The 27820-nt window shown below is 58.2% G+C and overlaps 3 protein-coding genes and 1 long non-coding RNA gene across 8 annotated transcripts; 2 read left to right on the forward strand and 2 right to left on the reverse strand.

The window, feature by feature from the left end:
- Positions 1-418: 418 nt before the first annotated feature.
- Positions 419-3700, reverse strand: TMPRSS4 (transmembrane serine protease 4). Its single transcript, XM_052697040.1, has 12 exons — positions 3682-3700; positions 3396-3458; positions 3203-3316; positions 2945-3097; positions 2720-2849; positions 2189-2290; positions 2063-2103; positions 1572-1731; positions 1300-1466; positions 1012-1107; positions 790-929; positions 419-658 (listed from the first exon to the last, which is right to left on the reverse strand). Exons 1-12 carry the CDS (start codon positions 3698-3700, stop codon positions 419-421), a joined length of 1425 nt encoding a protein of 474 aa, XP_052553000.1.
- A 2378-nt stretch (positions 3701-6078) lies between these two features.
- On the forward strand, positions 6079-8925 carry LOC128087674 (uncharacterized). The gene is made up of 3 exons (XR_008209937.1): positions 6079-6279; positions 7178-7627; positions 8768-8925. It is a non-coding gene; the product is annotated as an uncharacterized LOC128087674 (long non-coding RNA).
- Positions 8926-11298: 2373 nt separating this feature from the next.
- On the reverse strand, positions 11299-15059 carry IL10RA (interleukin 10 receptor subunit alpha). The gene is made up of 7 exons (XM_052697481.1): positions 14902-15059; positions 14004-14124; positions 13746-13924; positions 13484-13650; positions 13102-13252; positions 12847-12971; positions 11299-12736 (listed from the first exon to the last, which is right to left on the reverse strand). Exons 1-7 carry the CDS (start codon positions 14960-14962, stop codon positions 11864-11866), a joined length of 1677 nt encoding a protein of 558 aa, XP_052553441.1. The 5' UTR covers positions 14963-15059; the 3' UTR covers positions 11299-11863.
- Positions 15060-17730: 2671 nt separating this feature from the next.
- Positions 17731-25793, forward strand: TMPRSS13 (transmembrane serine protease 13). Of its 5 annotated transcripts, none has more exons than XM_052697478.1 (13): positions 17731-17830; positions 21745-21904; positions 22123-22224; positions 22538-22660; positions 22747-22876; positions 22970-23062; positions 23139-23182; positions 23443-23602; positions 23686-23858; positions 24031-24129; positions 24263-24498; positions 24580-24732; positions 24816-25793. In XM_052697478.1, the coding sequence occupies exons 1-13, from the start codon at positions 17810-17812 to the stop codon at positions 24828-24830; spliced, it is 1509 nt and encodes a 502-aa protein (XP_052553438.1). In that variant the 5' UTR covers positions 17731-17809; the 3' UTR covers positions 24831-25793. The 5 variants fall into 5 exon arrangements, with proteins under 5 accessions (XP_052553438.1, XP_052553439.1, XP_052553440.1 ...); XM_052697476.1 differs by lacking the exon at positions 17731-17830 and adding an exon at positions 19024-19556; XM_052697477.1 differs by lacking the exon at positions 17731-17830 and adding an exon at positions 19026-19556 and having other exon boundaries at positions 24356-24498.
- The last annotated feature ends 2027 nt before the right edge of the window (positions 25794-27820 follow it).

A 27820-nucleotide genomic window follows, 5' to 3' on the forward strand; every position in this document is an offset into this window, starting at 1 on the left:
CGGTTTGCCAGGGTTAACTCTCTGGCTTGGACTCTTCCAGGTGCTCATTTGGCCCCTGCTTGCTTTAAGAAGAGCAGGGATGGAAAAGCAGCCCAGCCCAGCACAGTGGGCTGGTTGCAGGACAACCAGTGAGCAGGAGGGACAGACAGAGCCTTCAGAGGCTGCGTGGAAAAAAAACACACAAATACTTTATTTTAATGGCGATACACTGAAGCACAAACATCGTTTATCTCTGTAAAACAGTAATGAGCAAAGAGCAGCGTAGATCCTGACGCAGCAAGATCAGCACAGGGCAATAAATTAATCTTTCTCTGGAAGGGAGCTCCAGCTGGGTGCATTCTGAGGCTGCGGCCGCTGCCTGAGCTGCCCTTTGCCTCCTCGTCCAGGCCCCAGCACGGCACCAGTGTCCTGGCAGGTCTCAGAGCTCCGACTGCAAGGGGAGAGAGGAGAGGAATGGTACAGAGAAGCCACAGCACAGCAGTGACAGTAAGGTGCAAAGAGCACTGACCCTGCGGACGGCGTAGATCCAGTCGAGGTACATTCGGACGCTGGTGTAGACACCGGGTGTGCTGGGGGTGCCACAGCCGAAGCCCCAGCTGACGATGCCCACCACCTGCCAGTGCCTGCTTGAATACAGCAGCGGCCCTCCGCTGTCCCCCTGCCAAAGATCAACGCTGTGAGCATCGCTCTGGGCACGCGTCCCCTCCGTGGGGCTGTTCTATAGAGCAACCTGCCCAGTTCAAAGAGTGGGCACCCCAGTGTGGTGGGACACCCGATGCTGCCCCTCACCTGGCAGGTGTCCACCCCGCCCTCGGGCAGCCCTGCACACAGCATCTTCTGCGTCACCTTGCCGTGGTACGCCTCCAGGTTGCACCTCTGCACGCTGCTCAGCCTCACCTCCGCCTGCTGCAGGGTCTCTGACAATTTGCCTGCACACAGCAAAAAGTGGCCGCTCAGAGGTGTCCCCAAGCAGCCCCCCAAGCAGCATGGAGCCCGCGATGTCCTGCTCACCGTTCTGCTGTGTGTAGCCCCAGCCTATCACCCACAGCGGGGTGCCCGGCTCCAGCTCCTCATCGAAGTAGGGCAGGCAGATGGGCTTGATGCTGTCTGCAGGGCAAGGCACAGTGAGGTGCAGAAGGTGCTGCGAAGCACCCCAAGCACGGCGTGCAGCCAGCACAGCCCAGGCAGTCGGTGCCTCCATCCCTCTGCACCACGTTATGCTGTAATGCAGGCTGACCTGCCACGGCCGTGGGAGCCTGGGATCGTGGGTGCAAGGTGCTGGGGTGCACCACGTCTCACCTGAGATACGCAGAGGGACCTGCAGCTTCACCAGCGCTATGTCATTGTTATTGGGAGACGTGGGCATCCGCTCGGCCAGGAAGACCTTCTCCACGGTGAGGGTGGCAGGGCCAGAGAGGACGTGGGAGCCGGCCTTCACGCGCCAGCTGGGGATGATGGGGTTGTTCCTGCACACGGACACGTTACTGCTCCCATCCCTCCCATCCACGGCAGGCACGGTGCTCCCCACGTGCTGCTCAGTGCTGCTAGGGGACGCTTCAGCCCCGGCTCACCTGAAGCAGTGCGCGGCGGTGAGGATCCAGCGGGGGTCGATGATGCTGCCGCCGCAGATGTGCTCCCCGCGGTAACGCAGGCTGACCTGCCATGGCCAGGCCTCGATGGCCGCCGGCCTCCCGCCCAGCACACGCGGCGTCCGCACGCTTTCCCCGCAGCCTTCACCGGGGCAGAGCAGGATGTGAGCTCAGGAAGGGACCGCTGGGATGGAGGCTGCCACGGCCTCACCCCTCTCCACGCCGCTGTGTCACCCCTCGGTGGCACGCTTGGCACACCCCCTTTTGTTCTCTGTTTGCACATTGTCCCCAGGCTTGCCCAAATCTGGTCACCCCTGTGTTTTGCTCTCCAGCCCACCGTGGGGTTTGTTTAATCAGAGTAATTCATCAGCAGAATTGAACCCACCCAGAGCCAGAGCTGTGCGCACGGGGCTGAGCTGGGGGCAGCACGAAGCTTTGGGTGCCGTAAGGCACAGACTTGTCCAAATACTTACTGGAACAAAGGAGTGAAACAACCGATCCAGAAAGGCACTTCCTAGAAGAGGGAGGAGAAGGGCTGTGTCCTGCACAGGAGCAGCTCCAGCTCAGCACCAGGAGTGGCTCCCACGGGTGGCACTCACCTGCCTGGCTCAGGCAGCTGCAGGCGGCCGCTGCTCAGCACCAGCTCACGGGGAGGCAGGGGCTGTCCTGCACCTGCATCCACTGCATAGAATGTTGGGGTGCTGGAAGAGATGGGCACGGGTCAGGGCATGGCCAGGGGTTGGATATGGGCTGGGACTGAGACTAAGGGGTTATCCTGCTCTAAAGATTTAGGAGCAGGTCCCAAATGTTCACCCATAGCTCCAATAGAGAGCTGAGACGGAGAGGGAGCAAGAGCTTAGGAAGGGGATGGGACCCTCCAAGAAATAGGAGAAAGGGTGGGGGGACAGAGAAAGAGGTTTGGGAGTTGGGCATAGCAGGGACATAGCACTGGGCTCCTCTGGGGAGCTGCCAGGCTCCGAGGGCACAGCGAGTGCTCTATGTGCTGGGGATGGGCTGAATCCATTAGTGCAGAACTCTGAGTGCTCCAAAAGTAAACAACAGCCCACTCAGAGAGGCTTTTAGGGGAGAGTGATAGATTGAAGCGAGGGAGGTGTGGGGAAAGCAGCTACCTGCTGTAGCCCATTTCCTCACAGGCTGCTTTTGCCAGCGCTGCGCTGAAGTGGTCAGAACAGATGCAGGACCAGGCTCCAGTGTTCCTGTTTAGCACCTGCAGGATCGATCTGTCCTTGGAAAGGCGAGCTGCAGGGAGGGACAGAGTCACCTTTGCCTTGGGTCACCTTGCTGGGCGGGGGCTTGGCTGCATGGTGGGGCTCCGTGGAGTGTCTGGCACTCACCAGCAGCCTGTGGCCCCTCGGGGACCTCCTGGGGACAGCTGGCCTCGTCCTCGCCGTTCAGGCAGTCCGCCTCTCCATTGCAAACCTGCCCGAATGGCACCAGCTTCAGAGGCTGCTTGCAGATGAAGTAGTGGTGGTCCAGGTAAACCTTGACTGGGGAGAAGCAGGGAGCTCAGCTTGGGGCAGGATGGAGGTGGCTCAGCCACTCCCAGCCGAGCACTGGGCAGGAGCAGGCACGGAACAGAGCAGGAGCCGCACCCAGGAGCCCAACTGCAGCCAGGCAGGCGAGGACGAGCACGATCACCAGGATGGGGATGCCGATCCTCTTCCAGGAGCTCTGTGCCTCTGAGGCTTTGTCTCTCGTGCCGGGTTCTGCAACACAGAGCAGGGAGCCTGGCAGTGCCGCTCCATCTGGCTGCCCCCATGGCACCCCTGGCCCCGTGGGCATTACCTTCACCGTTCAACCGCTCAGAGGCTGGGTCCTGAAAAGTGGAAGGGAAAAGCAGGCAGTGAGCTGAAAGAGCCAGCAAAGTGATGCTGGTACATGGTGGGGTCAGCAGCAGGAAGGCCAGCTCGCCCCATGGTGCTTGCTACACCGAGTCTCAAGCTGACATTGCCCAGGAGGGCAGCCCAGAGAAATGAGAACCACTGCTGGCTGGGCACAGAGCCTGCCCTGTGTTCAGCAGGGTTAGCTGGCAAACTGCCCCAGCAGGCTGCTGGAGAGACAGTGAGAGAACCTGCCTTATCCCAGCGCATCATCACTGGGGCAAGCAGCTGTGGTGTTCCCCAGCACATCACCAATACAGTTCCAGTAATGTATACATGCCATGCAATTATGATCCTAATTCAACAGAGGCTTAAAACTTCAGGTTTTATGAAACAAATGCTTCCAAGCGTTCCATGTCTTGCGCACCAAGAAATGAGTGTGGCTGCTGGGCTGTGCCACTCAGGCATGTCGCAGTGGGTGATGGCCTCTGGCTGACCCAGAGCAGGGCCTGAAACTCTCTGCTCCAACAGGCACAGTTGCTGCGCTCTGCAGGGCTGGGGAAAACCAGCCCAGCCCATGGGAACAAGTGCTCTCAGGTGGGCAGGCAGGGCTGTGCTGCTGCTAGGAGACATGGAAACAGTGCTGGGGCAAGCGATGAGCGCAGCACTGATCTTGCCTGGGTCTTTCAGGACTCTGTTCCTCTAGGAGCTCCCCGTAAGAGAGACTTGTGGCTGCAGGAGTCCCACTGTGCTGCACACAGAGCAGCCCCAGGCTTGTCAGGGGCCGGCTGGGTGGGCTCAGGCAGACTCGTTTCCTGCCCTGCTCGCAGCTGCTGCCTGATGCTGGTGCCTTGGAACTGAGCTCCTGGGTGCTGTGGGAGCAGCATGGCTGCGTTTCATCCTAATGCCCTTCAGCCCTGAGAGCATTTCTGCAGCTGCTACTTCTGGACACCACCACGGCAGGTAAGGGTGGACTTATTGCACCAAGAAAAGGGATATTAAAATGGGAGCTGTCTTTGCAAGGGTACCTGCTTGCTCTCTAAGCCTAAAAGCAAGAACTTCACTGGTTAAATTCAAAGCCAGAGCTGTGCTAGCTCCTGTGTGGAATGCAGGCACACGATTTCCTTGGGAACCCATTGCTACCGTAACTAATTGTGCCCCCATGCCTTATTGTCTGGAAAAACACAAACGCAGCTGTGGCTGGCCTGCCCTCAGTTGCTGCCTGGGCACAGTGCATCCACTGGGCTGTGCTGGGAGCCTGTGCCACAGCTCCTGGAGGTGGGATGCTCCAGTTTAAAATAGCTTCAGCCTGCGCTAAGGGCTGTGTCCCAAGCCCTGCTGCCTCCTTGGCTGCAGGGAATCCAACCCGTGCGCATGCAGCCATCGATCCTGTGCAGGGGCTGAGGTCCCCATCCCAGTGCTGCTGGGGGGTTTTGTTGGGCCATGCATTGCCGCTCAGCTAAAGAAAGCTTTTGGTCTAGGATAGGGACTGCATGCCAGCCAGGGGGTAGATGGCCACGGCTTTGCTTGCTAAAAACCCCTGCAGCAAACAGCGCTGAGCTGTTGAGGGGAACAGCGAGAGCTCAAGGGAGGGCTGGGGAGCAGAGAACTCACCATGTTCCTCCAGCTCCCGGGGGGGGGTCTTCTGCCAGCAGAAACCCAGCGAAAATCCCAGGCACGGGGAGGCCGTGGGCACCCTCTGCCCCACGCCGCTCCCACGGCCCCGCGCTGCTCCCACCACCCTGTGCCGTGCTGCTCTGCCCCGCGCCGCGCTCACACTGGGGCAGAACCGCCCCAGCACTCCCTAAAACCCACAAGAGGAGTTGTGAAACAGGAATTATGATTTGTATTGTAATATAACACCGGTCTATCAGCAGCACCATCACCTGCAGTAATCTCCCCAGGTTCTGCCGCTGGGTGACTCACCTGCGGAGCCACTGTCACAAAATCACTGATCAGGAGCGAGCTGACTGACAGAGCAGGATTTTTTCATGCTCCTCTACAGATGATGAGAAGAAACACAGCCTTCCCGCTCTTCGTCCATCCCTTCCGCATTGTGCTGGGTTGTTTTCAAACAGAGATTCTGGTAGGTGGAGGAGGAAAGAAGAGTTTATACATGAGGTTACAGGGCCAGCACATGTCCCTGTCCCTGGGGTCACTCGGGAGCGTGCCTGCAGCACCGCACTGTGTGACGCAGGGAGGAAGGGCACAGTGCTGGGAGGTGACATGTGGGGCAACAGCAGTTCAGTGTCCTGAAGATGGGTGCAGCAGAGGAAGGATGCAGCACGTGGCCCCCAAACTCCCTGAGATGGACGGATGCTGGAGGACTGGCATGCCTCCCTGCAAACCACATTGCTCGGTGGGGGTGCCGTGCTGTGCTGGATGGATGTGCTGCTGTTGCTCAGGACAGGGCTGGCAGTGGTGTGGGCAGAGGGGTTCCTGCAGCCCCCCAGTAGCAGGTGCTTGTAAAGGGCAGGATGATGCTCAGCATTGGGGTGCGGGAGCTTCTCTGGCTTCCTGTAGGCTAGGGTCAGGGAGTGTGCAGCTTGCACAGCTCCTGGCTAGAAAGTCGTGCAGACTCATGCTGGAAGTGGTGGGTGTGCAGGATTTGTGAGCAACTAATTACCTCTCTTCTTGTTGTAATTGAGCTTTCCCAACAGCTGGGGAGAGAGCTGCTGCCAGCTGTGAGCACAGTGCCAGCGGGAGCCTGCAGAGCATCACATCCCTACAGCTCACAGCCAGGGACGTGTCCCCTCCCTGTGCCAGAGCCCTGAGACAAGGACACTGCTCTGGGACAGGCAGCAGCACAACCCTGTAGCCTGACCAGGGATCTTGGCATCCACATGCAGGTAAGGGATGCTGCTTCCACACTCCCTGGCGTTCACTGATTATAAGATACAGCATGATGGAACGAGCTCTCCAGCGCATTCTGAGCCTGCTGTCCACTGCCATGAACCAAACTGTGGCTTAAAAGCAAAAGCAGCTCAGGAAGTGGTTGAGGGATGGGGCAGATGCTCTGGACCAAACTTAGCCCCATGTATACCCACAGCCCTACGACCCAACAGGGAGAGCCCTTACAGTGCTGCCTCCCAGAGCTCCCAGTGCCCAGCGTGTGTTGGTGGGGCAGGGCAGGAGGCGGCACTGAGGGGAGAGGCTCTTCCTCTGTTGAGGTTAAGCAAAGACTTTGAGGAAGCAGCAGAGGTTTGGAGATGTTATGTCACAGCCCCGCACGCCTGCAGGGCTTTGCTTCCTGGAGTGTGGCTGCTTTGCTACCCCAGCCGCCCTTCCCCAAACCTCTGCCATGCGTGGCCCTGGTGTGACGTGGCTCTGTCTGGGGTCAGGCTGGGGACAGGCAGGCAGCATGAGGCTCTGAGTGGCCACCAGCATGCAGGACTACAGCAATCAGGCTCCCTCTCCCTCCAGCTCTTCCCCTGACTCTCTGCCCTGGTCATCACCTTGTGGTCCTGGTGCTGGGGAACTCACTCCAGAAAAGGATGCTTAGGGCTCAGCTCTTTCCCTGTGCATGTCCCACTGCAGGGCTTCCCCCTGGGTGCCCACTTTCTGAGCTGTTAGCTGATGTCCTTGCTTGCTGCTTCCCACCTGCAGCCACAGCAGCTGCATTCCTGGTCCTTCCTGTGAGTGGGCAGCAGTTCCCACATGGCTCTGCAGCTTAGGCTTTGAGAAGGTGGCCAAACACAGATGTTAAGTGTGCTGCACTGGAGCTGCCCTGTCCTCCTACCCTTGCAGGCATCCCCAAGTCTTGATTGAGTGGGACCCTGCCAGGAGGAGGCAGCTGGGAGGGCAGAACTGCTCAGGTATGGTGCTTGGGGCTGCACACCTGTGTGCCTGGGGCTGGGCACACATGTCCCTGGGGCATCCCTATCCCCTTGGGCTCCTGATGCCACGAGCTCAACCTCTGCTGGGTCTGGCTCCTACCTGCAGCAGGAGGGCAGAGCTGCCTGCATTGCCCAGCCCTGCAGGGAGGGGAGGTCAGACTGGGGCATGAGGGTGATGTCTGCCAGGGCTCTTTGCTTTCTCCACTGGGAACCAGTCGAGCCAGCAGGTGAGGAGCAGTGTCAGTGGGCAAGCAGGGGACATGTGTGACACACCGGGCTCTGGGAGTGGCTCCCAGCCTGGCCAGCCATGAGCAGCTCCTGCGGGAAGGCAGCAAGCACAGGGAGATGGACCTTGAGACAGGTAAGCAGTTGGCACTTTTTCCCCTTATTGAATGGTGGTGAAGTCGTTTTATAGCACAGATGGGGTGGTGACCTTCTTTTCTGCTCTCTTTGGGATGGGGCTTGGGTCTGGTTTCTGCTTTGCTGCTGTGCAGGGAGCACCTTCCATAGGCAGAGGGCAGAGGCTGGGAATGCAACGTGGCAGCGAGCACACCTTGCAGCAGCAGGCACGGGGACAGGGCAGTTTCGGCAGCCAGCTGCTTCAGGGAAGCGATTGCACCACGCTCAGCTCCCAGTGACTCACCAGGCAGCACGCTGCCTGCCCTCATCCTGCGGGGTCCTGAGGCTCCCAGCTCACCTCTGGCCCAGTAGAAGGAGCACGATACCCACGCGCCCCAGCACTGCTGGGAGCCCAGGCTGATCCTGTCTGTCCACGCTACCATCCCAGAGCTGACGGTGCGATGCTCTGCTGCTCCCCGGCCGTTTGTCGTGCGCCATCAGGTAGGGCGAGTGCTGCAGGTTGTGGGATGATCTGGGATGTTACACACTGTGTAAACACAGTGACCACAGGGGAAGTGTTCTCACCCCACCGGCATCTGTCTAAATTTAGCTGCTGTTAGGTCATCCCTTTCTGCTGGCTCATTCTCGATGCTGCAAGGCGCAGTGCCTGTCTGTGTGCCGGTACCTGGCCTGAGCCCCTGCGCTGTGCCTGCCTGCTCCGAGGGCCCGAGGGTCAGGGCACACAGGTCACGGAGCACCCTGACCTATTGAGGCTTTTCAGCATCTGCAGCAAGGATAGGGAGAGAATCTGTCAGGGGGTGTAGTGAGAGGACAAGGGGTAATTTTAAACTCAAGAAGGGTCCATTCTGCACAGTTCTGCATGGCTCTGCACGGCTCTACACTGCTCTGCACTTCTTTACAGGGCTCTGCATGGCTCTGCGTCGGTCTGCAGGGCTCTTGCCCTGACGCCTGCATCCTCTAGAGGGAACTGTGTGCCCGTGCATGGGCTGCTGCAAGCCACCCTCACTCCCAAGGCTGGGCGTGGTGGAGCAGAGGGATGGCACAGCATGGGGGCACGCAGCCCCAGGTTTCCTCCAGGTGATGCTCATAATCACAAGTCTCCCAGAGGCATTTGTCTGCAGAGCCCCTTTTCCCTTTGTAGGGCAAGGGCTCATCGGTATGTTTGGGTTCATCTTGGGCATCGGGCTGGCCTTGCTGATCCTGATCATCTCTGGCTACACCGTTTTCCTTTGCTACCACCAGGGCTGGTGCTGGTGCAGTGAGTATGGGCAGAGCAGGGGACGAGCAGCTGCAGGGCGGGGAGGGGACAAAGGAAGGGTGTGGGGAGCAATAATGGCATTTGCTGGTCCCCAAAATCTGCATGCAGGGTGGCCAGAGGGTGTGCAGGGGGAATGCACAGAGACGTCCCAGTGCTCTGGTCATCCAGGGGGTTGTCCTGTCCCTTCCCTGTGCCACCTCACAGAGCTCTACAGGCACTGCAGGGCCCTCTGACAACCTCTCCTTCCCTCCTCCTCCTCCCAGGACCTGACTTCATCTTCAACCTCCACTATGGCTGGTGAGTGAGTCACACGGGTGCCCTCTGCACTGTGCTGCAGACCCTTGCCAGCCCCTAACCCCTGGGCAGTGTGAGGGTCCCTCGCAGATGCCCAGGGGTCCAACAGCCCCCTGACACCCCTGCCTTCCCTGCAGCAGGCTGAGGTCGGTGGCAGTGGAGCTGGCACCTCCGTTCAGCATCAGTGCCTCTGTGAGCCAGGCAGGGAATGGCTACGTGCGCTTCCAGGAGCAGGGGCTGTGAGCAGCAGGGCATGGTCCTGCTCCTTGTGCGTGGGACCCCAGCTTCATGGAGGTCCTGCAGAGCCTGGAGCAGCATGCACTGGCCTTCCCGTGGTGGTGAACGTGCTGCACCCCAAAGCTTTCTGCACGCCAGAGCCTCCTTCCCCTCTTGTAGCTCTGGCTGTGGCTTTACCTGGGATAGTCCCCTGGATTTTCCTCTGAAAGCAGTGAGGAAGGAGGGGCTGGAATATACATGCTTCCTGTGACCACATGCCACTCGCAGCTTCTTCCTGCTGCCTCTTTCCCCCCACCAGTAACCACAGAGAGAACAGCAAAACTGGCCATGGGGAAATTCCTCTATTCTAGGTTCTCTAAAGAACAACTCCCAGATACGTGGGGTTTCTACCAAATTTGGAGCAGTGCTGTTTCTGGGTTTTGTTTTTTGTTTTCAATTGAGCTTCTCCATTCTCTTTCTGCTGTGTTTCCTTCTCTGCCCCTTTTGGCCTTGGGCAGGGCTGGATGAGGGCCGCTGCTGGGCATGGGCTCAGCCTCCTTCTCTTGAAGTGCAGGAAGAAGGGCACTGCTTCATCCCAAGCACTCACCCTGCAGAGCAAAGCAACCCTGTGTTCCCCTCTGATCTGACATCCCAGTGCTTGGGACCCCGGTTTGCCCAGCAGACCTTGGGGCAGGAACGTGAGGAATCAGCCCAAAAGTGTGGCAAGGAGCCACAGAAATGGATGGCTGACTGTGCAAGAGGGGAAAACGCTGTAAGGAAATGAGAGCACTTCAGACTTCCCTTAGTCAAGGAACTGCACCAATGTGGAAATTTCTCCAATCTGTACTGAGTGTGCAAGAGAACAGTTCAGAAAATCCCCACTGGGTTTCCTTGAGGCTTTCTGGTAAGGGTCTCAGCAGCCCAGTGCTGGGCTGTTGGGCACAGCAGGACAGGTCCCCATGGGGCTGAACTGTTTGGGACAGCTCTGTGCCCTGCACGGCTCTGCCCCTCTCTGGGCTGCCCCCTGCTGCCTCCATCCCCTTAGGTTGCCTCACATCGCCGGGTATGGGGCTCTGTGGGTGGGGGATTTGTTGGAAACGCTTTGGAAATGTTGGAGCATCATTGGAAATGCATTCAGGCATCGGTGCTGGGGAGGAAAAAGGTATTTACAGGAGCAGCCCCCCCAGAGCAAGGGGCTGAGATGCGATGCTACACACAGCGTGGAGGGGGAGGAAAGAGATTTTTGCGGAAGGAATGGAAGAGAAACATCTCAGCACGTTGAGCTGTGACTTCAACGAGGAAAATGTGAGAGCCTGTAGTTTCCCAAAGCCAAAGGGTCTGTCCGTGCTCTCCGCTTTCAAAGCCAAAGCGTGTGGTTTTCTGGCAAAGGCATCTGTTTCACTGAAAGGAGAGCCTGCCGAGGAGGGGGGGTGGAACGTGGTGTCCCTCAGGCACAGCTGCAGCCTGCTGGAGCCTCCCACGGTAAGTGGGAACCGGCAGCGCCCGGCACAGCCCCGGGGACGGCCACAGAGCTTGACGTCAGGAGCACAGAAACCTCACGCTTCTTTCTGACGACTTCGTTTTTCAGAGGAAGTCGAACCAAAAAAAAAAAAAAAAGAGAGAGAGGGGAAAAAGAAAGAAAGAAAGAAAGAAAGCAAAAACCCCCAACTTCAAGGAAAAAGAATATGGAAGAAGAAGGAGGGGGGATTGGGGCACCCGTGGGGCTGCAGCGGTTCCCCTGCAGTGCGCAGAGCGCATCTGAGCCCCAGGGAAGGCACGCTGTTGTTGTCTGCTGTGGGGGAATGCCCATATTTGAGAACAGAAAGCACAACCAGGCCTTAGAAGAGGAGAAATGATGAGTGGAGCAAAGAAATAATGCTTCATCCCCTTCTGTATTTACAAATTAAATAGAATAAATAGTATCCGTACATAAAATGGCAAAATGTCGACCATCGGGCTGAGAGCGTGGCGGGCACTGCTGGGCTCCCTGGTGTGGGGCTGCAGGCTCCATAGGGCTGAAGGAGTCCCTGGCTCTTTCAGAGGGCAGCCAGCAGGGCGGGAGGTTCCTGCAGCAGCACGGAGAAAGCTGACGTGGTGCTGTGCTGCACTTTTGGTATCGGTGTTGTGAAAGGTTTGGGTGCCTGCAGGAAGGGGAAGTGGGGAATGGAAACTTGGAGAAGGGAGCCCAAAGCCAGGGCTGTGCTCTGTGCCATGGAGCTGGTGCACGTCCTTGGTCTTGGTGGTCCAGCACAGCCCATCCCCACGTCCCATTAGTGTCAGCAGGGTGCTGGCTGTGCTGGGCTTGGTGGGAAGCTGCCCCAGCTGTAGCGATGGCAGTGGCTCTGGGGTGAGTCTGCCAAGGCTGTGCTCAGGTCGATGCGCTGACATTCAGGGGTCGGTGGTAGCTTATCCATTGTCTGCTCCAGAGGGGCAGTGGTGAGAGGTAGTGGTGTCAGGGTCACAGGGGGCTCACAGGCGGCTGTCCTTGCTATCCCTGCTGAGCATGCTCAGCGGGTTGGTTTGCACTGTGAGCCACTCGTCGGAGCTGAGGCTGGCGATGAGGGGTAGCATCCCCATCAGGTCAGTGTCGAAGTTGCCCAGGTCAAGGGGGATCTTCAGAAGCTCAGGGCTGGCCTTGGAGGCCAGGGGAGCCCTACAGGTCAGCATAGGGGACCCTGGGGCAGCAAGGGCTGGAGTGTGGCTGCGCGGACACTCAGGAGAGGACTGCTTCAGGTACCCTTTGGACACCGGCAGTTCCGTGCAGCCCATATCCAGCACAGTGTCAGTGCCAGCTGGGCCCCAAGGGGCTCCTGCACAGGCCCAGAATGTGCCCCCATCAGCTTGCCCCTGCCTCAGCTCCACCATGCCCTTGGATTGCTGCAGGTACCCACGGAACTCCACCTCTTGTGGGCAATCCTGCCCGGTGGTGGGGCAGAAGTCAGGCTCTGCTCCATGCGTAGCTTCCATGAGGTTTCCAGCAGGGCCCTCCAAGCCCACACCACTGTCATCGCCAACAGGCAGCTGCTGCTTGTAGCAACGGTTCTCAGAGTGGCTCAGCTCGGAGGAGGAAGATGAAGATGAGGATGAGGAGGAAGAATGCAGGCAGATGCCACTGTCTGTGCTGGTGCAGCTGCTGTCCATGCTCCCTGCTGCCTGCTCCTTGGGCCATACTGGCAGCAGACTGCTCTTCTCTGCTGGTGGCTGGGCTGTGCCTGTGGTGCTGAGGGCACCGTGGTGCTGGGGCTCCTTCTGGCACAGGAACAGCTGCTGCACTGCATCTGTGCTCCCTGAGGATGAGGTCTCCTGTTCCATCCACAGCGAGCTCTGCTTTATGAAGGACTTCTGGGAGGGACAGAAAAGAGGGGAATGAGCCCTGCTTCATCCCTGCTCGTGGCTTGCCTCTCCCATCCCTTGCAGCAGCCACAAAGGGCACTGTGTGCCCGCTGCCTTACCAGGACAGATGGTGGCCTCATGGGTTTCTTTAGGTACATGCAGACCAGCAGAGCCCCCAGGATGCCCAGAAGGAAGAGGACAATGGCAAAGGAGCTGACAGCGATCGGGATGAGTTCTGCACTTCCTGCAAGAGAGGACGTGCCCAGGTGAGTTTGAAGTGCAGGTCCCATGGCACACATTGCTTGGAAGCCCCACAACAGGCACAGCTCCCCCCAGGGTCCCACAGTGCCCCTCCAGCCCCACTCCATCCTTACTGTCTCTGTGGCCAATGGTGACGCACTGCTCAGTGGTGCGTGTGGCAGGGATGTGCCGGCTGGCCACGTCAGGCTCCACACTGATGCAGTATTCAGTGTTCCAGAAGAGGTTGTGGATGTGGAACTCTGAGGCGGTCTCCCACACTTCGTACTGCAATGAGAGAGCACAGCTGGTACTCGAGAGCTGGGCCCCAAGGTCTGCTCCCTTCTCCTCCTCCATTCCATGGAGAAAACCCCCTAGTGCTTATCAGAGCTGTTGGCAGCAGCCAGACCCCAAATCCCTCTGGAGGGAGGGAGATGGAGGACCTGCTACAGTAAGCAGTACAGAGAAATATCTGCAATGTTCTGGCTCTGTCAACTCAGATGGAAGACTGATACTCACCGTCTGGTTGTCCTGCGCCCTCCGGATGTACACCCGGTACCGCCTCGCGTGCTTCTGGATGTCCTCATATTTCACAGTGCGGTTCCCTGCCCGGAGCAGCAGCTGCAGCTTCACATGGATGCTGTTGTCCATCACGGCCAGGCTGTGGCCAGACAGGCGCAGGCTGGCTGCAGGGAGGGGAGGTTCAGGAGTATTATGGAGGGTCCTCCTGCAGCTCCAAGAGCTTTGGAACAGCTGAGGATGGGAGTGGGTGCTGACCTACCTTCCTGCGGGGAGAAGGCATTGGTCCTTTTCCAGTCAGATGTGTGGTTCCCAAGCACAGCTCGCACCCGGGCATAGTAGCGCAGGGAGGGATCCAGGGTGTAGTAGGTGAGGTCACAGCTGTGCCCACGGATCTTCATGCAATTCGGGATGGCGGTCCAGGGGCTGTCAGTGCCATAGCTGCCAGGAAAGCACCCGGGGTGAGTGCAGTGCTGAGGGACTGGCTGTCCCTGCTGCACCCCCGGGGCACTGTACTCACATTTTGTGCTCCACGTCATAGCGGACGTCGCTTGGAGCATCACGGCCTGGCTCCCACTGCAGCAGGTGGTGCACCATCTCTGCCACGAAGCGCACACGCGTGGGCTTTAACCGCAGCTCACCTGCAGGATGGAGCCATCAGCTGAGGGCTCCCAAACAGGGCCACCTCACCTGGTCCACGGCCACAGAAACTCTGCTGGCCCTGAAGAGCCACAGGCTCAGTCCTGGCACAGGGATTTCCCCAGAACAATCCCAGGCTCCAGCATTTACTCATTCTGTTTCCCTTCCTTTCTCCTGGAGAGAGAGCCCAGGCAAGAGCACCTCACTTCTTTCCTCCCCCTTTTGTCTGTTCCCTCAAGTGCTGCTGCTTGCTAGCAAGCACTCTGTTTGGATTCAGCCTTCCTGTTTTGTTCATCTACTTGCTGGGGGAAAAAAATAGACTTTTTCACACCTCCTGCCTGAATTTCGGTATTGTAACCTGGCAGCAAAACACCACTCGATAACATCTGTCGCTCTCTCTGTGTTCGCTCCTCTCACCGCTGCTGTCAGACAGCAAACACTGAGCGCCGGAGCTGAGCTGCCACGGTGTGCGCTAACGACCGGGCACCAATAACACGAGGCCTCACAGCCTGAACGCATTGTGGTAAGCAAGGTCTGAGTGCTCAGAAGGATCTGAGTGCTCAAAAGGGTCTGAGTGCTCAGAAGGCTTCGGGTTCACAGATAAGGATGAGAGCAGGTGAGGGGCTGGTGTTCCGAAAGCACTCCGAAGCCACGGGGCCCCACCGCAACAACCCCATGCGCCGCTCCCCCCGAGTGCCTCCCCAACTGCAGTCCCCGGTGCTGTGGGCTCAGGGTGGGGGTGAGGAGGAGCTCCCAGGGCAGGGGCAGGGGGCACTTACCATGTGCTGTCTGAGCGAGCAGCAGAGCCACACACAGGGCCAGAGCAGCGCAGAGGGCCATGTCGGATGTGCATCCTCCACAGGTGCTGGGCTGGAGAGCCGGGTGCGCGCTGAGACGGGCGGGCTGTGAGCGCTTGTTTTTCCCCCCGGAGGCTGGCTTAGTGACGTCTCGGAGGAGCTAGCGCAGTGGGAGGAAAGTAGCTGTGCTGTGACTTCCACTTTTCTTCGCTGTCCACCCACTCAGCACCGTTCAGCTCTCCGTGCAAGGCTGGGCATTTCCTGCCAGCAGCCCCAGGCGGGAGTGCTGGGGGCTTTTCCAAATAAACGGTACATTGCCAAGAAAGTGAAAATAGGAACGTGTCACGTGTCTGCCTCCCTGTTCAATTAGATTTTCAAAGCACAGCGCAGCAGCACCTTGACAACACATCACAGGGGCATCACTGAGCACAGCAGCAGTCCCACAGTACCCCCAGCGCCAATGTCCCACACCAAACAGGTCGTGGCCAGTCCCACAGCCCGGGACTGCTGCTCCCTCCCTTCCCTACATCTCCTGGCTCCCATTCCCTGTTTCTGGGAGTGAGTGACCACCCCCTGCCTGCTGTGCACCTTGCGCACCCCGATGCATAAGGGTGGTCCAGGCAAGAGACAGGGCTCAGCTCTGGAGCGGGCCATGGGCTGTACCCAGGGCTATACTCTGCCTGGTGGTGACACTGGCCTGAGGGCCAAGGCTGAGCTGGCTTTGCTTTCCCTTCTGGCAGGCTGGACTACAGGAGAGCTTGAGGGCTTTGCTGGAGGCTATGCAAACCCGTGTGATGAAGTGTGATTTGTCTTGAGAAGAGGAATTTCCCGATGGGGAGCTGGTGGAAAGGTCACGCATAAAAAGTACAAGAGAAACTGAGAGCATCTGGACACCACAAAGCCTCCGAGCCGTCTTGGTTCACAGAGCACAGGTCCTGGGCAGGCTGCAGCACCCAAGGGCACCCAGGTCTCGGCAGGGAGGTGGCAGCAGCCCTGCTCCATGGCTGTGCCCAGCTAGGCTTTGTTTTCCTGGGTAGCAGCTGATGCTCCATCACCCTGCTGTCAGCCCTGAGTCACAGCTGGCAGGGACAGAATTTGGAAATGCTGAGATGAGGTGCAGCCCATCACACACAGCCCATGCTTCATGTAAAGACATGAAAAACAAAAGCAGCGGGACCAGAAATGAGGAAGGAGGGAACCTGCTGGAAAAGATAAACTGCGGTCCGTCATGTGGCTGGTGATTTAGGGGAAAACAAAACAGGCTGAGGAGAAAGGACCGCAGCTGGAGGTTCATTCTGAAAGCCTCAGGAGCAGCGCAGCCACCCCAGCACTGCCAGGTACTGTGTTAGGGACAGCACTGCGGGGTGCAGACCTGGCACATGTGGGTGCTGCTGAGGATGCTCCTCCTGCTGCTGCTCTTCTATCCCCTCCAAAACACTGCTCGGCTGTGGCTGCTCCCCTACCTTCATCTCAAAGCATCTCGGGGAAACCACAGCTGAGCTCTGCACTCACCCTGGGTGCTGCTGCCCACCAGAGCACAGCGATAAAACCAGAGAGAAAAGAGCAGACTTTCAGCCTTTCAACTCTTGCAGTGTTGGGTGGAGAGGTTTTGAGTTCATAGGTCAAATCAGCACTCAAAAGTACTGCTGAGTTTCTTTTTCATCTTCAAAACAATTGACTAAGCTTTGCATGGTGTTTTTACCAACCTGGAAAGCACCTGAGTCAGAGCAGCACCGCAGGTTTTCTCCAGAAGCTGGTCCTGAGAGGGCATCCGCAGCACTGGGAGCAACAGGTGCCCCAGCTCCAATTCTGCTCTTTCTACGAAGCCACCTACAGAGAGTGAGTTCCAGCAAGGCATCATTCCTGGAGCTGCAGAACTGCCTCCTGAGAGCTGCAGCTCAGAGGTGTCAGAGCCGGGGCACCGGGGGCAATGTTATTCCCTCTGCTTCACACCCTGCAGGGCATGGCAGCTGCAGAAAGCAGCCAAATGCTCTCAGTTGTGTGTGTGCAAACAGGAGAGGATGGTGCAGCATGCCAAGGGATGCTCAGAAACCCTAGAGAACCCTCTCACCCATTGAGAAGTTTGTGTTGAAAGTGGACTTGCCAGACAGGGTGCAGGAAAAGGTCTGCTCCAGCCAGGCCTTGCTGGAGGAAAATGGGGAATGTAGTGTGCCCAGGAGCAGGGGGGCAGCCCTGGACAGGTGGAGGGATGGAGTTTCCCCACCCCAAGCTGGGGCAGTGAAATGAGGAGGGCTTTAGGCTTGGCGCCCTACAAGCTGAGATGTCCCTGCTTGTCCCTGCCATCTCTAAGAACAAAGATGACATTTCACATCCTTTCCAGTGATGTATTGTGACTCTTTGACCACCCTGACCTCACATACGAGTGTTTCTGCGTTGAGGGACATGGTTTAGTGAGTACCACTGGTGATGGTGGACGGTTGAATTGGATGATCTTGAAGGTCTTTTCCAACCTTGGTGATTCTGTGACTCTGCGGGCTGTTGCTGGGGCATACACCCCCTGCCATCCCCATCCAGGACAGAACTGCGGGTGATCAAGCTGCAGCGAGGAGCTATTGGCAGCCCCAGTGCCTGGCTGCCCAGCTGGCATTCACCCTCCCCACGGCCAGCCCTCACCTCACCAGCCTTTATCCATAGCCACGTTCCTCCCAGGGCGCAGAGGCAGGTGTTTTGCACGCTGTGCCTGCAGCGGTTGGGAAACAGGCAGCGGTGGAGCTGGGCGGCAGGTCCGACTGGTTTCCTCCGTGCTGGCACTGACGTACAAACCCGCTCACCAAACAGATCCTGCCCCGTCCCCGCGGACCTGACCTCGCTCCGCAGCAGGGAATGGCTGTGCCGGAGCTGTGATCCCAGCCCAGCCCCACAGCGGCCCATGGAAGGGAAAATCTCTCCGGTAAGGCATGGGCAGCAAATTGGGATCTGGAGCAGGCTGGGGTTTGCGCTGAGGCCTGTGTGAGTCATTTGTTTTGGGTGTTTTAGGGCTGCTTTCTGCTTCCCTGCTCCCCTGGGCACTGAGTGCTGGTGGGGGAAGGACCGGGAGGCTCTGCCATGGGGAGGTGGAGTGGGGAGGAGGAAGCTGAGTGCCACCAGCATCTTCAGCTCCATGCTGTCAGAGGGATGGCCTCTCAGCCCCACTGCTTTACCACGTCTGAGGGATCTGTGGCTCCAGTGGGTTTCCAAGGATGAAGGCCAGCTGAGGGCAGGCTACTAAGCACGGCAGGATGCTAGGACACCTGTGGGAGCCACGCTCTGCTGGGCTCCAGCATGCTGGCAGCACCGGCAGCACAGAGGTGGCCCTGGCAGCCCTCCCTGACCCACTTTCTTGCTATTTTCCCCCCATTCTTTAGGGTCTGGGTTGCTCAGGGCCGGCTCTCTGTCAGCTGTTGGGGCTCCCCAAGGTGCAGCGAGCATCCCGTCATGAGCAAAACATCTCCGGCTGTCACGGGGCTCAGCCCTCTCGGAAGAGGCAGTAATTACTGCGCTGACTGCGCCGTGATGTCCGCAGGGCTGCAGGGACGGGGCTGGAGAGGACATGGTAGTGGAATTGAAGGTGCCCCCGAGGCAGCCTGGGTTGGGGCTCGTTTCCATACGGGGCTGCCTGCAGCCCTGTCCTTTTTTGCAAGGCCCCGAGCTCTGCTTGCCTGCCTCCAGCACTGCTGTGCTGTGTGATCCCGGCTAACTGTGACACCCAAAGCAGGCAGGAGCACCATGCTGACAGCGGGGCTGGGATTTGGATGCCTGCACATGCAGAATATTACTCAGTACTGGATATCCCCACTGGGTCACCTGGATGTTGCTTGGATTATATGGGCCATCCCAGGTACCACCTTCACTTCAACTGTCCGTGCCTCAGTTTGCCCATCTCTGGAATTGACTGAACAGTGCTTACTCACCAATTTCTGATCTCTGCCTGAAGGGCTCCTCACTCTGCTATATGGCAACCTGGCCCTGGCCCGATGGGGCTGACTCAATGCCTTGTCACCCATGCTTGCAAAATGTCCCTTGTGCGCTTTAGGATTTTCACTTCCCTATGCTTGCCCCCTGTACAGCATCCGGCTCCCTGCGGCTGGGCTGAGCTGGGGGCTCAGATCTGGGCCAGCACTGCTGTGCACTTCATGGGAACATGGGGCTGCGTAGGGACTGCAGACACCTGCAGGCTCAGGAGGGCTCAATCCAGGGGCATGGGGACAATGTCCCCATTGTGAGCTCTCAGAGCTGGTCTGGCACAGGACCCAGCACTCTGCTGACAGGTGGAAGATGATTCCCTGCGCAACAGCAGTGAGATTAGCTGAGAAAGATGATCTCCTGCCTGGGCAGCTCCTGCCGCTTGGTTAAGGCAGGCTGCCTCCGGCCCCTCTCGGTGCTCTGATTTTCTGGGTGGCTGCTGCTCCTCCTGCTCCTCTGAGATGCTGCTGGGCCTCGGCTCCTGTTGCAACACCACAGGTGCCACCCGGCTTCTGCTCTCCCTCCCACTCCGAAACTGCCAGCAATTGCTCTCGCTTCCCTCCCCATCCCACCTGGATCCAGCCCAGCTCCACGGTGCTGGGATTTTCCCTGGGGTTTGTGACCTCCTGGTGTGGATTTGCCAGCGTCATCACAGGCTGAGCCTTGAGCTGGAGGTCAGTGCGTGGGGTCTGGGCTGCAGTGTGGATGGGATGGGATGCCCAAAGATGCAATGCAGAGCTGAGCTGAGAAGGGTGAAGGTGTCGTCTGTGCCAACAGGGGTTGTGCTGCGGGTCCTCTCCTCCCTGCAGCTCAGGCTTTGCCCGTGCCAAAGAAGTCACTGATCCCCGCATGCTTACATGACTTCTAGGCTTAACCCCACAGCAATGCTAAATGCTCTCACAGCAGGTGGAACATTTGCGGAAAGGACGACAGAAAAATGGCTCAAACCACAGCCACATGTGTGAGAGAGTCATTGCTCTGAGTCTGACTGCTGTTCAAAAGCCGACAGAGGATGAATAAAGGCTTTGTGGCCACGAGTGGTAGCTTCTGGCAGAAATACCATCCCTGTAAAGCTGCTGCTGTTTGCTCTCTGCTCCAGTGGTCACCCAACAGTAACTAGTTGTGCTGGTTGCTGGGCACCGTGATAAAGGGTTGGTTAGCGCCTGCGATAGAGCTTAAAACAATGTTTGGACTTTAGACTTTTGAGGAAATGGGTAACTAATAGTCCAACAGTATAAGAAAGGCCATGTGCTTTCTGCGAAGCAAGAGCAATTTAACCAATAGTGTTATGTAGATATTTGTGTGAGACGTTTGTAACCCCGAGCTGGAGATGCTTTTGCATGCCTAAAGTGGGGCTGCTCTGCAGTGCTTCGCTGATGCTTGGCTTTGGCTGATCTGATAAGTGAAACATTCCTCTCCCCACAGAATGGGTTCAAAGAGAGATAGCAGACATGGTGATAGCTTGCAGATACTCAGCTAACACAATTGGCACTGGCATTTAGCAGAGCTTCATCTGTGTGGGAGGAACTTTGCCTGGGAAAGGTCTCAGGTTTCCGCTGTGGGTCCGGGCAGTGGTGGGTGATGCTGTGGGGTGGGAGGTGGCTCCTGGTGGGAAGGAGATGTCAGCAGTGCTGCGTTGAGCACCCTGGGTGCTGTGCCTGGGCTCAGAGGGGGCTGTTCCCCTCTGAGGGTGTTTTCCCCTCGCATGGGGCTCCCAATCCATGGCAGACCCTGTGCGTGGCCACACCAGGTGTGTGACTCAGGGGATAATGCCCAGGAAGTGACACTGCTGCATTGCACGAAAGGGCACAGCCATGTTTACAAAGCACGAGCCTGAGCAGGATCCTGATGCGCTCATTAGGGCCCTGGGGCTGCCAGCAGGAAGCACGAGGGCAGGGAGAGTCCAGGTGGAAGGGGCAGTGTGGAAGCAGTGCCCAGAGCTCCGCCAGCACCGCGCTGTCCCTGAGCTGTGCCCTGCACCCAGGTGCTCCCAGTGATGGAGAAATGTGAGCCCAGCAGCTGCAGGGCTGTGAAGGGACGTGCTAAATCCCAGCTCTTGATGGGCACAGCAGTCCCCTGGAGGTGATCCTGTGCTGCCAATGGGTGCACGCTCCTCTGTTGATGGTGCAGTGGTGATGCTGTGTGTAGGGATGCAGTCAAAATTCTGCCTGGCAGTAGTTGGTGGGTGGCTTCACTGAGCAGCACAGTGCAAGCTGAGGGAACTGGAACCAGGAGGGGAGGAGAACCTGCTGGGAGCAGTGCACAGCCTCCAGAAGGCACACGGTCAGTTCTCACTGCCAAAGAGGTTTGAGATTTTGCAAATGAAATGACAATGGCAGAGGAAAAGACTTTTCTTGTGGGCTGTGTGCATGTGAGGTCTCTGCTTCATAGGAAAATGAGAGGCTTTGCTTGTGGAGCTGGTCAAAGCTGGGGAAGCATTGGGGGAGAGTGTCTGGGGGAACGGAAACAAATACATATTCTTCTGCAAATTCACAGGTCAGGAGTGACATAACTGCAGAACAGCATTCCAGGCTGCAGGATGTTTCAGGGCTTGGAAAACACTGATTATTAAGTATTACTAAATAACAGTTGGACATTGCGCTGTATTTTTCAAATGGCTAATTAAAGATAGATGCATAAATTGGGGCATTAGCCCCATGGAACTGGGCCATGGTGTGGCTGATGCCAAACACCCGGCTGATGGCTCTGATGGAAGCCATTTGGAAAATTTGCCCAGCAGCCTCCAAATAGGGAGAAACTTTGTGGCAAAGAGGCTTTCAGCTGTGCCAGCAGGGTGCTGAGAGCCTTGCGTCGGGCAGTGAGTGATGGCTGCTGTCATAACACAGCCCTCTGCTCACACAGACCACGGCATCGCCCAGCTCCCTCCATGCCTCCACAGCCAGCAGCATCTTCAGCATCCGGCCCCCGCAGCCTCGGGAGAACGTCCTCGGCATCAGCTTCAAGCCCTACAGCCCCGATTCCATCCCGGCCCCGGTCCCGTGCGCAGCCTGTGAGAGCACACGTAAGATGATGGTGGTTTGTGCTCTGGGTTCAGCCCAGTCCTGGTCTCTCCCGCAGAAGTGATGGAAGGAGAAAATGCACCCGTGTGCTCGCTGCTGGCATAAGGGTGGGATTTCCTGGCGGTGTGAGGGGAGAGCGGCACACGCTCAAGTCCAGGACGGGATCTGGGTGCCTCGAGGAGGCTGCGCTCCCCCTGACTCTGCCCCGTCCCGCTGCCAGGATCCTCCATGTTCAGAGCTCCCTGCATGAGCCAGCGGCGGCTCGCGCTCATCTTCTGCGTCTCCGTCCTCATCGTGCTGATCGTCGCCCTCATCCTGCTGTGTGAGTGCCGGCTTCATCCCCGCTGCGTGAGCGCTGGGTGGGGGGGCAGCGGGCTGGGAGGACGGCTGCCGGGCCGGCACCCTGCAGGGGAGGGCCGGGAGGCGGAGCAGAGATGCGCGCTTCCCATTTTTTGAGTTTTCCTGACATCTGGTGGACGGGAGGGCGCAGGGAGATGCTTGGTGCCGCCAGCCCTGCCCTGGCTCCGCGGCCCTTCGGGATCCAAACCCTGCAACCAAGCTGCTGAGGGCGAGGTGGGAGGCGCTCGTGGCAGACCTCTGGACCCAGCCTCACCGCAGCTCGCGCTCGTCTCCAGTTATGTTCTGGCGGTCGCAGACCGGCATCGTGTACAAGGAGCCCGCCGAGACCTGCAAGGACAACCCCGTGCGCTGTGACGGCGTGGTGGACTGCTCCCAGAGGAGCGACGAGCTGGGCTGCGGTAAGGCAGCAGCACCGGGAGCGCCGTGCCCGGGCGGGGGGAGCCCCGCAGCGCCAGGTGCTGCTGACCCCCCTCCATCCCTGCAGTGCGGTTCAGCTCCGACCAGTCCTTGCTCCACGTTTACTCCAGTGCTGAGAGCCAGTGGCTGCCGGTGTGCAGCAGCACCTGGGACGAGTCCTTCTCTAGAAAGACCTGCCGGCAGCTGGGCTTCCAGAAGTAATCCTTCCTGTCCCGATCTTTGCCCCAGCGTTGCAGGTTTACCCTGGGGAGGCTTTGCCCAACACTTTTGTCTCACCTCCTCTCTCCCAGCGCGTCGCAGACAGAATACATCCCCCTGCACGTCTCTGGCAAGAGCCTCACGGTGACGGATGAGCGGGACACCATCCAGCAGAGCCTCAACAGGTAGCAGGCAGCCCCCTGCCACCTGAGCTGGAGGTCAGGCTGGGGCTGACGTGTGTCCTTCTCTTCTCTCCCACAGCTCCCAGTGTCTGACAGGGAAATTCGTCTCCCTGCGGTGTACAAGTAAGCGGGCTGTCCAGCAAGGCATGAGGACGAGGGCAGGCAAGGCCAAGCAAATGCTTGGAAGGGTTTTCTTCCCATCTTTGTGATGGGTTGGGCAAAGAGGGTGTTCTCCAGCAGAATATTCTGGGTAATACAAAGCAATGAAGGTTGCAGCCCCATGCAGGCTGCGCTGAGCGCTGCTGGTGACTGCAGTGGTGGGGATGCGCTGTGCACACCCTCTTGGCTTACACCCTCTCTCAGCCCTCTGCTCTCTCCTGCAGCATGTGGGCAGAGGATTTCAGGCCGAATCATCGGAGGGAAGGAAACCTCGGTGAGCAAATGGCCCTGGCAGGTCAGCGTGCAGTACGGGCCCGTCCACATCTGCGGCGGCACCATCATCGATGCGCAGTGGGTGCTCACCGCCGCGCACTGCTTCTTCATGTGAGTGCTGCCCTGCGTTCAGCAGCCCTGGCGCTGGGCATGGCTGTGTGTCTCACCCCTACTGCCTCCCCCTCCATGCCCAGGAACAGCATGAAGATCCTCGATGACTGGAAGGTGTACGGCGGGGTGTCGGACCTCAAGCAGCCCATGGAGGGCATCCCCGTCTCCCAGGTCATCATCAACTCCAATTACAGCGATGACCACGATGACTATGACATTGCTCTCATGAAGCTCTCCCGGCCGCTGACGCTCTCAGGTGGCAGGACTGGGTGGGTGGGGGTGGTCCTGGGGGCTGTGGAACCCCATGGGGTCAGCTCAGAGGGGAGCGCTTCCAGCAGCCCACGCTCCGCCCTGGCTGCAGGGCGGGTGACTGTGCTGTTGTTCTGCTGGTGAGTGACTCATCTCTCTCTCTTCTGGTTTTCATCCAGCTCAGGTTCGACCTGCCTGCCTCCCCATGCACGGCCAGCGGTTCCAGACCGGCAGGTCCTGCTTTATCACCGGCTTTGGGAAGACCAGGGAGAACGAAGGTGAGGGAGGGAGGGAGGGAGGATGCCGGCTGCTCCAGAGCTCATGCACACCCCACGTGCGTGTTCCTGTGGGGTGTGTGAGGGCCGTGCCATGCAGAGCTGACACACAGCAGGCGCTCTCCTGCCCGTGCAGCTCTGCAGAAGGTGTGCGAGAAGCAGCAGCTTGCTCCCTCCTACAGCGGGGGGCCGAGGCTGGCCCTGCCCGACGGCTCCTCCTGCCTTGCAGATAACACCTCCCCAAAGCTGAGGGAGGCAGAAGTCAAACTCATCGACTACAAGATCTGCAACAGTGACAAGGTGTACGAGGGCTACCTGACCCCGCGCATGATGTGCGCTGGGTACCTGCAGGGGGGGAAGGATGCGTGCCAGGTGAGTGGGGCAGGGTGTGCCTGGGGACACGCAGGGACGCCCTCTGCTTGCTCTCATCACCATTTTGCCCCTCTGTGCCAGGGGGACAGCGGGGGGCCCCTGGTGTGTGAGGACAACGGCCGCTGGTACGTGGCTGGGGTGACGAGCTGGGGGACGGGATGCGGCCAGAAGAACAAGCCTGGGGTTTACACGCGTGTGACGAAACTCCTTGGCTGGATCTACAGCAAAATGGAGGTGAGACTGGGGCATGGAGGGAGAGGAGTGGGTCCAACCTGGCCCCGTGCCTCACCTCTACCCCTGCTATCTACCCCTTGCAGAGCGAGAACAACTGAAGCCAGGCTGGAACCTGTGCAGCAGCACCGGCTGGCACCGGCCCCTCGCTCCCCCTGCCACCAGGGCACGGTGTATCAGCTGCTGTCCCTGCTCCTCCGGGCTGCTCATGCAATTGGGGACCTGCAGCTGCCTGGACTGCGACAATGCAGCACCTGCAGAACACCTCCGTCCTGCTGAGGACATGGAGATGTCTCTGTCCGGGCCTCAGTCTGTGCTGGATGTGCCCACTTGGAGCTGCCGTCTCAGCTGTGGCCCCTGGCCTGCAAACAGAGTTGCCAGGACCATGTGTCCTTGAATGTGGGCACAGCCAGAAGATGTGGGGCTGCTGCCCAACCCTGCAACTGGAAGCCAGGAGCAGAAAGCTGCAGGTGCCTGTGGTGAGTGAGCCCCTTCCTCTGCTCGCTGCGGGGACAGCTGAGCAAAGGGGAGCCCCATGGGGCAGCTGAAGCACCTGCTGGGAGGAGGAACGGTGGTTGCTTTCACATTTGCACATGGATTTAGGAAGTGTCTTTCAAATGAAGTGCTTCCCCAGCAGAGAAACACCCATTTATTTATTTTTCTATGCCCTGGAAGCACACACTGCTGGGACTTTGCGCAGCCACTCTCAGCTCCCTGCCTGCCCTGTGCAGGGGTTGGGCAGCAGCACGGGGCTGTTCTGCTCCTGGGGGCAGCAGGGCCATTCTGTGACACGTGACAGAAGCCAGCAGCAGATATAGAGTAGCACCCAGCCCCATGTTAGCCCCAGCATCTCCCAGCTCCATGGCCAGTGCCAGGTGCCGGATTTGTCTCAGCGCTGCATGCATTCCATAGAGGACACACAGATGTCTCAGAGCAGATGTGTCCAGATGTGTGCACGCTGGATGGAGGCAGGCTGCTGCTCTGCTGAGGCTGTACCCGGAGCTGCAGGGGGTCCTGGTGCTCCTGGCTGCCCCACACTGTTCTCAATAAATGTTTCAGTAGTGCTCTGTGGAGATGGTTCTTTGGGAGCCGCTGAGCCCCAGGAGCTGGGAGCCCTGTGATGAGCAGATGCCTCTGCAGCATCCCCAGCTGTGGGGGCTGAAGCTCTTAGCCAGGGCTCAGCAGCACTCTCTGAAATAGGCTGCCCTGCATCCCTCCCAGAGCCCTGCCTCTCCTTCCTGACCCCCAGTAGAGGTGCTGCATCGCATCCCACAGGGCTCCCTGACTGCTGTACATGCGGGTGTGCAGACAGGGCTCCCTCTGGGCTGGGCTGCCTGTTTCCTAACCCACAGCGCTGCCGCTGGGACTCGGGCAACAAGTGGCCCTTTGTGAGGGGGGAAGGCTCTGGAAGTTTCTGGATGTTGCTCTCCCCAGCTGTGTGCAGGCAGCACCTGCAAAGCTGATGATGCACGGGCTGCTGCAGGCAACTTGCTGCCCCACCTCACTTCCCAGAGCCCACTGTATGAAAAAGGCCATGGTTTGCCAATGAATTTTGGGATAGCAGCTCTGCTCTGGCTGTAGAAAGCATCCTCAGATCAGAGCTGTGGGCCAGGCAGTGCTCGGCGGCTGCTCTCCACAATGTGATCAGCTGCCTTTTGGGAAGCACTGAGTCAGCCCGACCTCAAGGAGCTTTTCTAAGAAGCTTTGCAGAAACCTCCCACGGCCGTGAGCCTCCTTCAAAGGGAGCGTGTGGGGGCCAAGGGATGGTTTGGTTTCTCTTTACGACGTCTCTGAGGCTCAGGAAGGGGAGGGACCTGCAGAACCTGGTGATTTGGGTTCCCTGGGCTGGGCAGGGTGTGCACGGTGTGCGTGGAGCTGGAGCTGCCGCGTTGCATCCAACAGCTGCTGCTGTTTGGACAGCACTGAAAACCACAGTTAAAACCACAGCTAAAAACAGAGGCTGGGGAAAAAATGCTCCTTTTTCGGTCTTTGCTGGCTGTAGGTTATGGAAAGCAGTGGTTTTTCATGACAGATGAGATGGGATTGGAGTAGGGCCTCTGCATGACTCCCCTGTTTAATGCAGGGAATTCAATGGGTTTTGAGTTACAGACCCGGCACGCATTTGTACAAAGGCTCTCTGAGATCTCTGTGTTCCTCAGAGTGTGCAGCCCATAACGTTTTATTGCCACCTGAGACGGCGTCCTGGAGAAACAGATCTTTTGAAAAAGAAAAACAAAAATTGGAGGCCAATAAGGGCTGATCTTTTTGGAACTGTATTCCTGGTAATGGGGCCATTTCAGTGCGCAGAGGAACTGCACCTCTGCTATGGATTTCATCTCCTCGCAGGTTATTGCTCTCCTGCTCTCTGAAATAGCCTCTCAAAGCAGAGAAGTGATTGCAGACCCTAATACAAATTTAATTTATTTCTTCCAAACCTGACAGCCAGTGGTCCAAGCTCCAGAAAGCTGTGCTGTTTTCCCCCAAGGGCTGAAGTTTTCTAACCAGATTAAAAGCGATTAGTTTCTCATGCAGCTGCCTGGCCGTGGCTTTTATGCTCTGCTCTTCCCAGTGAAAACACAGCTCAGATGCAGCAGATGCTGTGGGCACAGCGTCACCTCCAGCACTGGGACACCTGAGCAAAGCAGCCCTGCTCCCATTGCCCCCAGCTGGCACAGGGCAGTGGGTGAAGCATCTCATGCCCTGCTTTGGGATGATCCCATTCACTTTGCTGTTTTTTCTGGGAGCCCCCGGCTCTTCTGCTGCTGCCCCTCTGCTCTCAGCACTGTTTGCTCCTCTCTGTCTTCCAGCCCACATCTGGCCAGGCTGCTTCTACATTCCTCTGCGCTTTGAAAATCATCCCCCAGGAATGGAGATTACAAAAACACAGTCTGACCGGCACCATATGAATCACCACCCAATTAGTGCTGTTTTTCCCAAACTTTCCTTTTAGAGCTCTCTGTTTAGTTGTGTCAAAATGGATTTGTTTATGTGGTTTCAGAGGTGATGTTTCTTCTCAAAAATGTTTTTCCCATAGCTTTGGATTGGTTCCCTCCCACAGTTGGCATCATCTCTTGGCACGGCATCGCCGAAC

The sequence above is a fragment of the Tympanuchus pallidicinctus genome, unplaced genomic scaffold (assembly GCF_026119805.1).
Source record: "Tympanuchus pallidicinctus isolate F22 unplaced genomic scaffold, pur_lepc_1.0 scaffold30, whole genome shotgun sequence".
Lineage (NCBI taxonomy): Eukaryota > Metazoa > Chordata > Aves > Galliformes > Phasianidae > Tympanuchus > Tympanuchus pallidicinctus.

Excerpts from the sequence above, each read along its gene's own strand:
- TMPRSS13 (XM_052697476.1), top strand. The coding sequence starts at position 19,344 with ATGCTGCTGGGCCTCGGCTCCTGTTGCAACACCACAGGTGCCACCCGG. Across the intron at positions 21,905-22,122 it reads CGCAGCCTGTGAGAGCACAC|GATCCTCCATGTTCAGAGCT; the intron begins GTAAGATGATGG and ends TCCCGCTGCCAG. Across the intron at positions 23,183-23,442 it reads CGTCTCCCTGCGGTGTACAA|CATGTGGGCAGAGGATTTCA; the intron begins GTAAGCGGGCTG and ends TCTCTCCTGCAG.
- IL10RA (XM_052697481.1), bottom strand. The coding sequence starts at position 14,962 with ATGGCCCTCTGCGCTGCTCTGGCCCTGTGTGTGGCTCTGCTGCTCGCT. Across the intron at positions 13,253-13,483 it reads GGGCGCAGGACAACCAGACG|TACGAAGTGTGGGAGACCGC; the intron begins GTGAGTATCAGT and ends CTCTCATTGCAG. Across the intron at positions 12,972-13,101 it reads CACCATTGGCCACAGAGACA|GAAGTGCAGAACTCATCCCG; the intron begins GTAAGGATGGAG and ends CCTCTCTTGCAG.
- TMPRSS4 (XM_052697040.1), bottom strand. Across the intron at positions 2,104-2,188 it reads CAGCTGCCTGAGCCAGGCAG|GAAGTGCCTTTCTGGATCGG; the intron begins GTGAGTGCCACC and ends TCCCTCTTCTAG. Across the intron at positions 930-1,011 it reads GGGCTACACACAGCAGAACG|GCAAATTGTCAGAGACCCTG; the intron begins GTGAGCAGGACA and ends TGCTGTGTGCAG.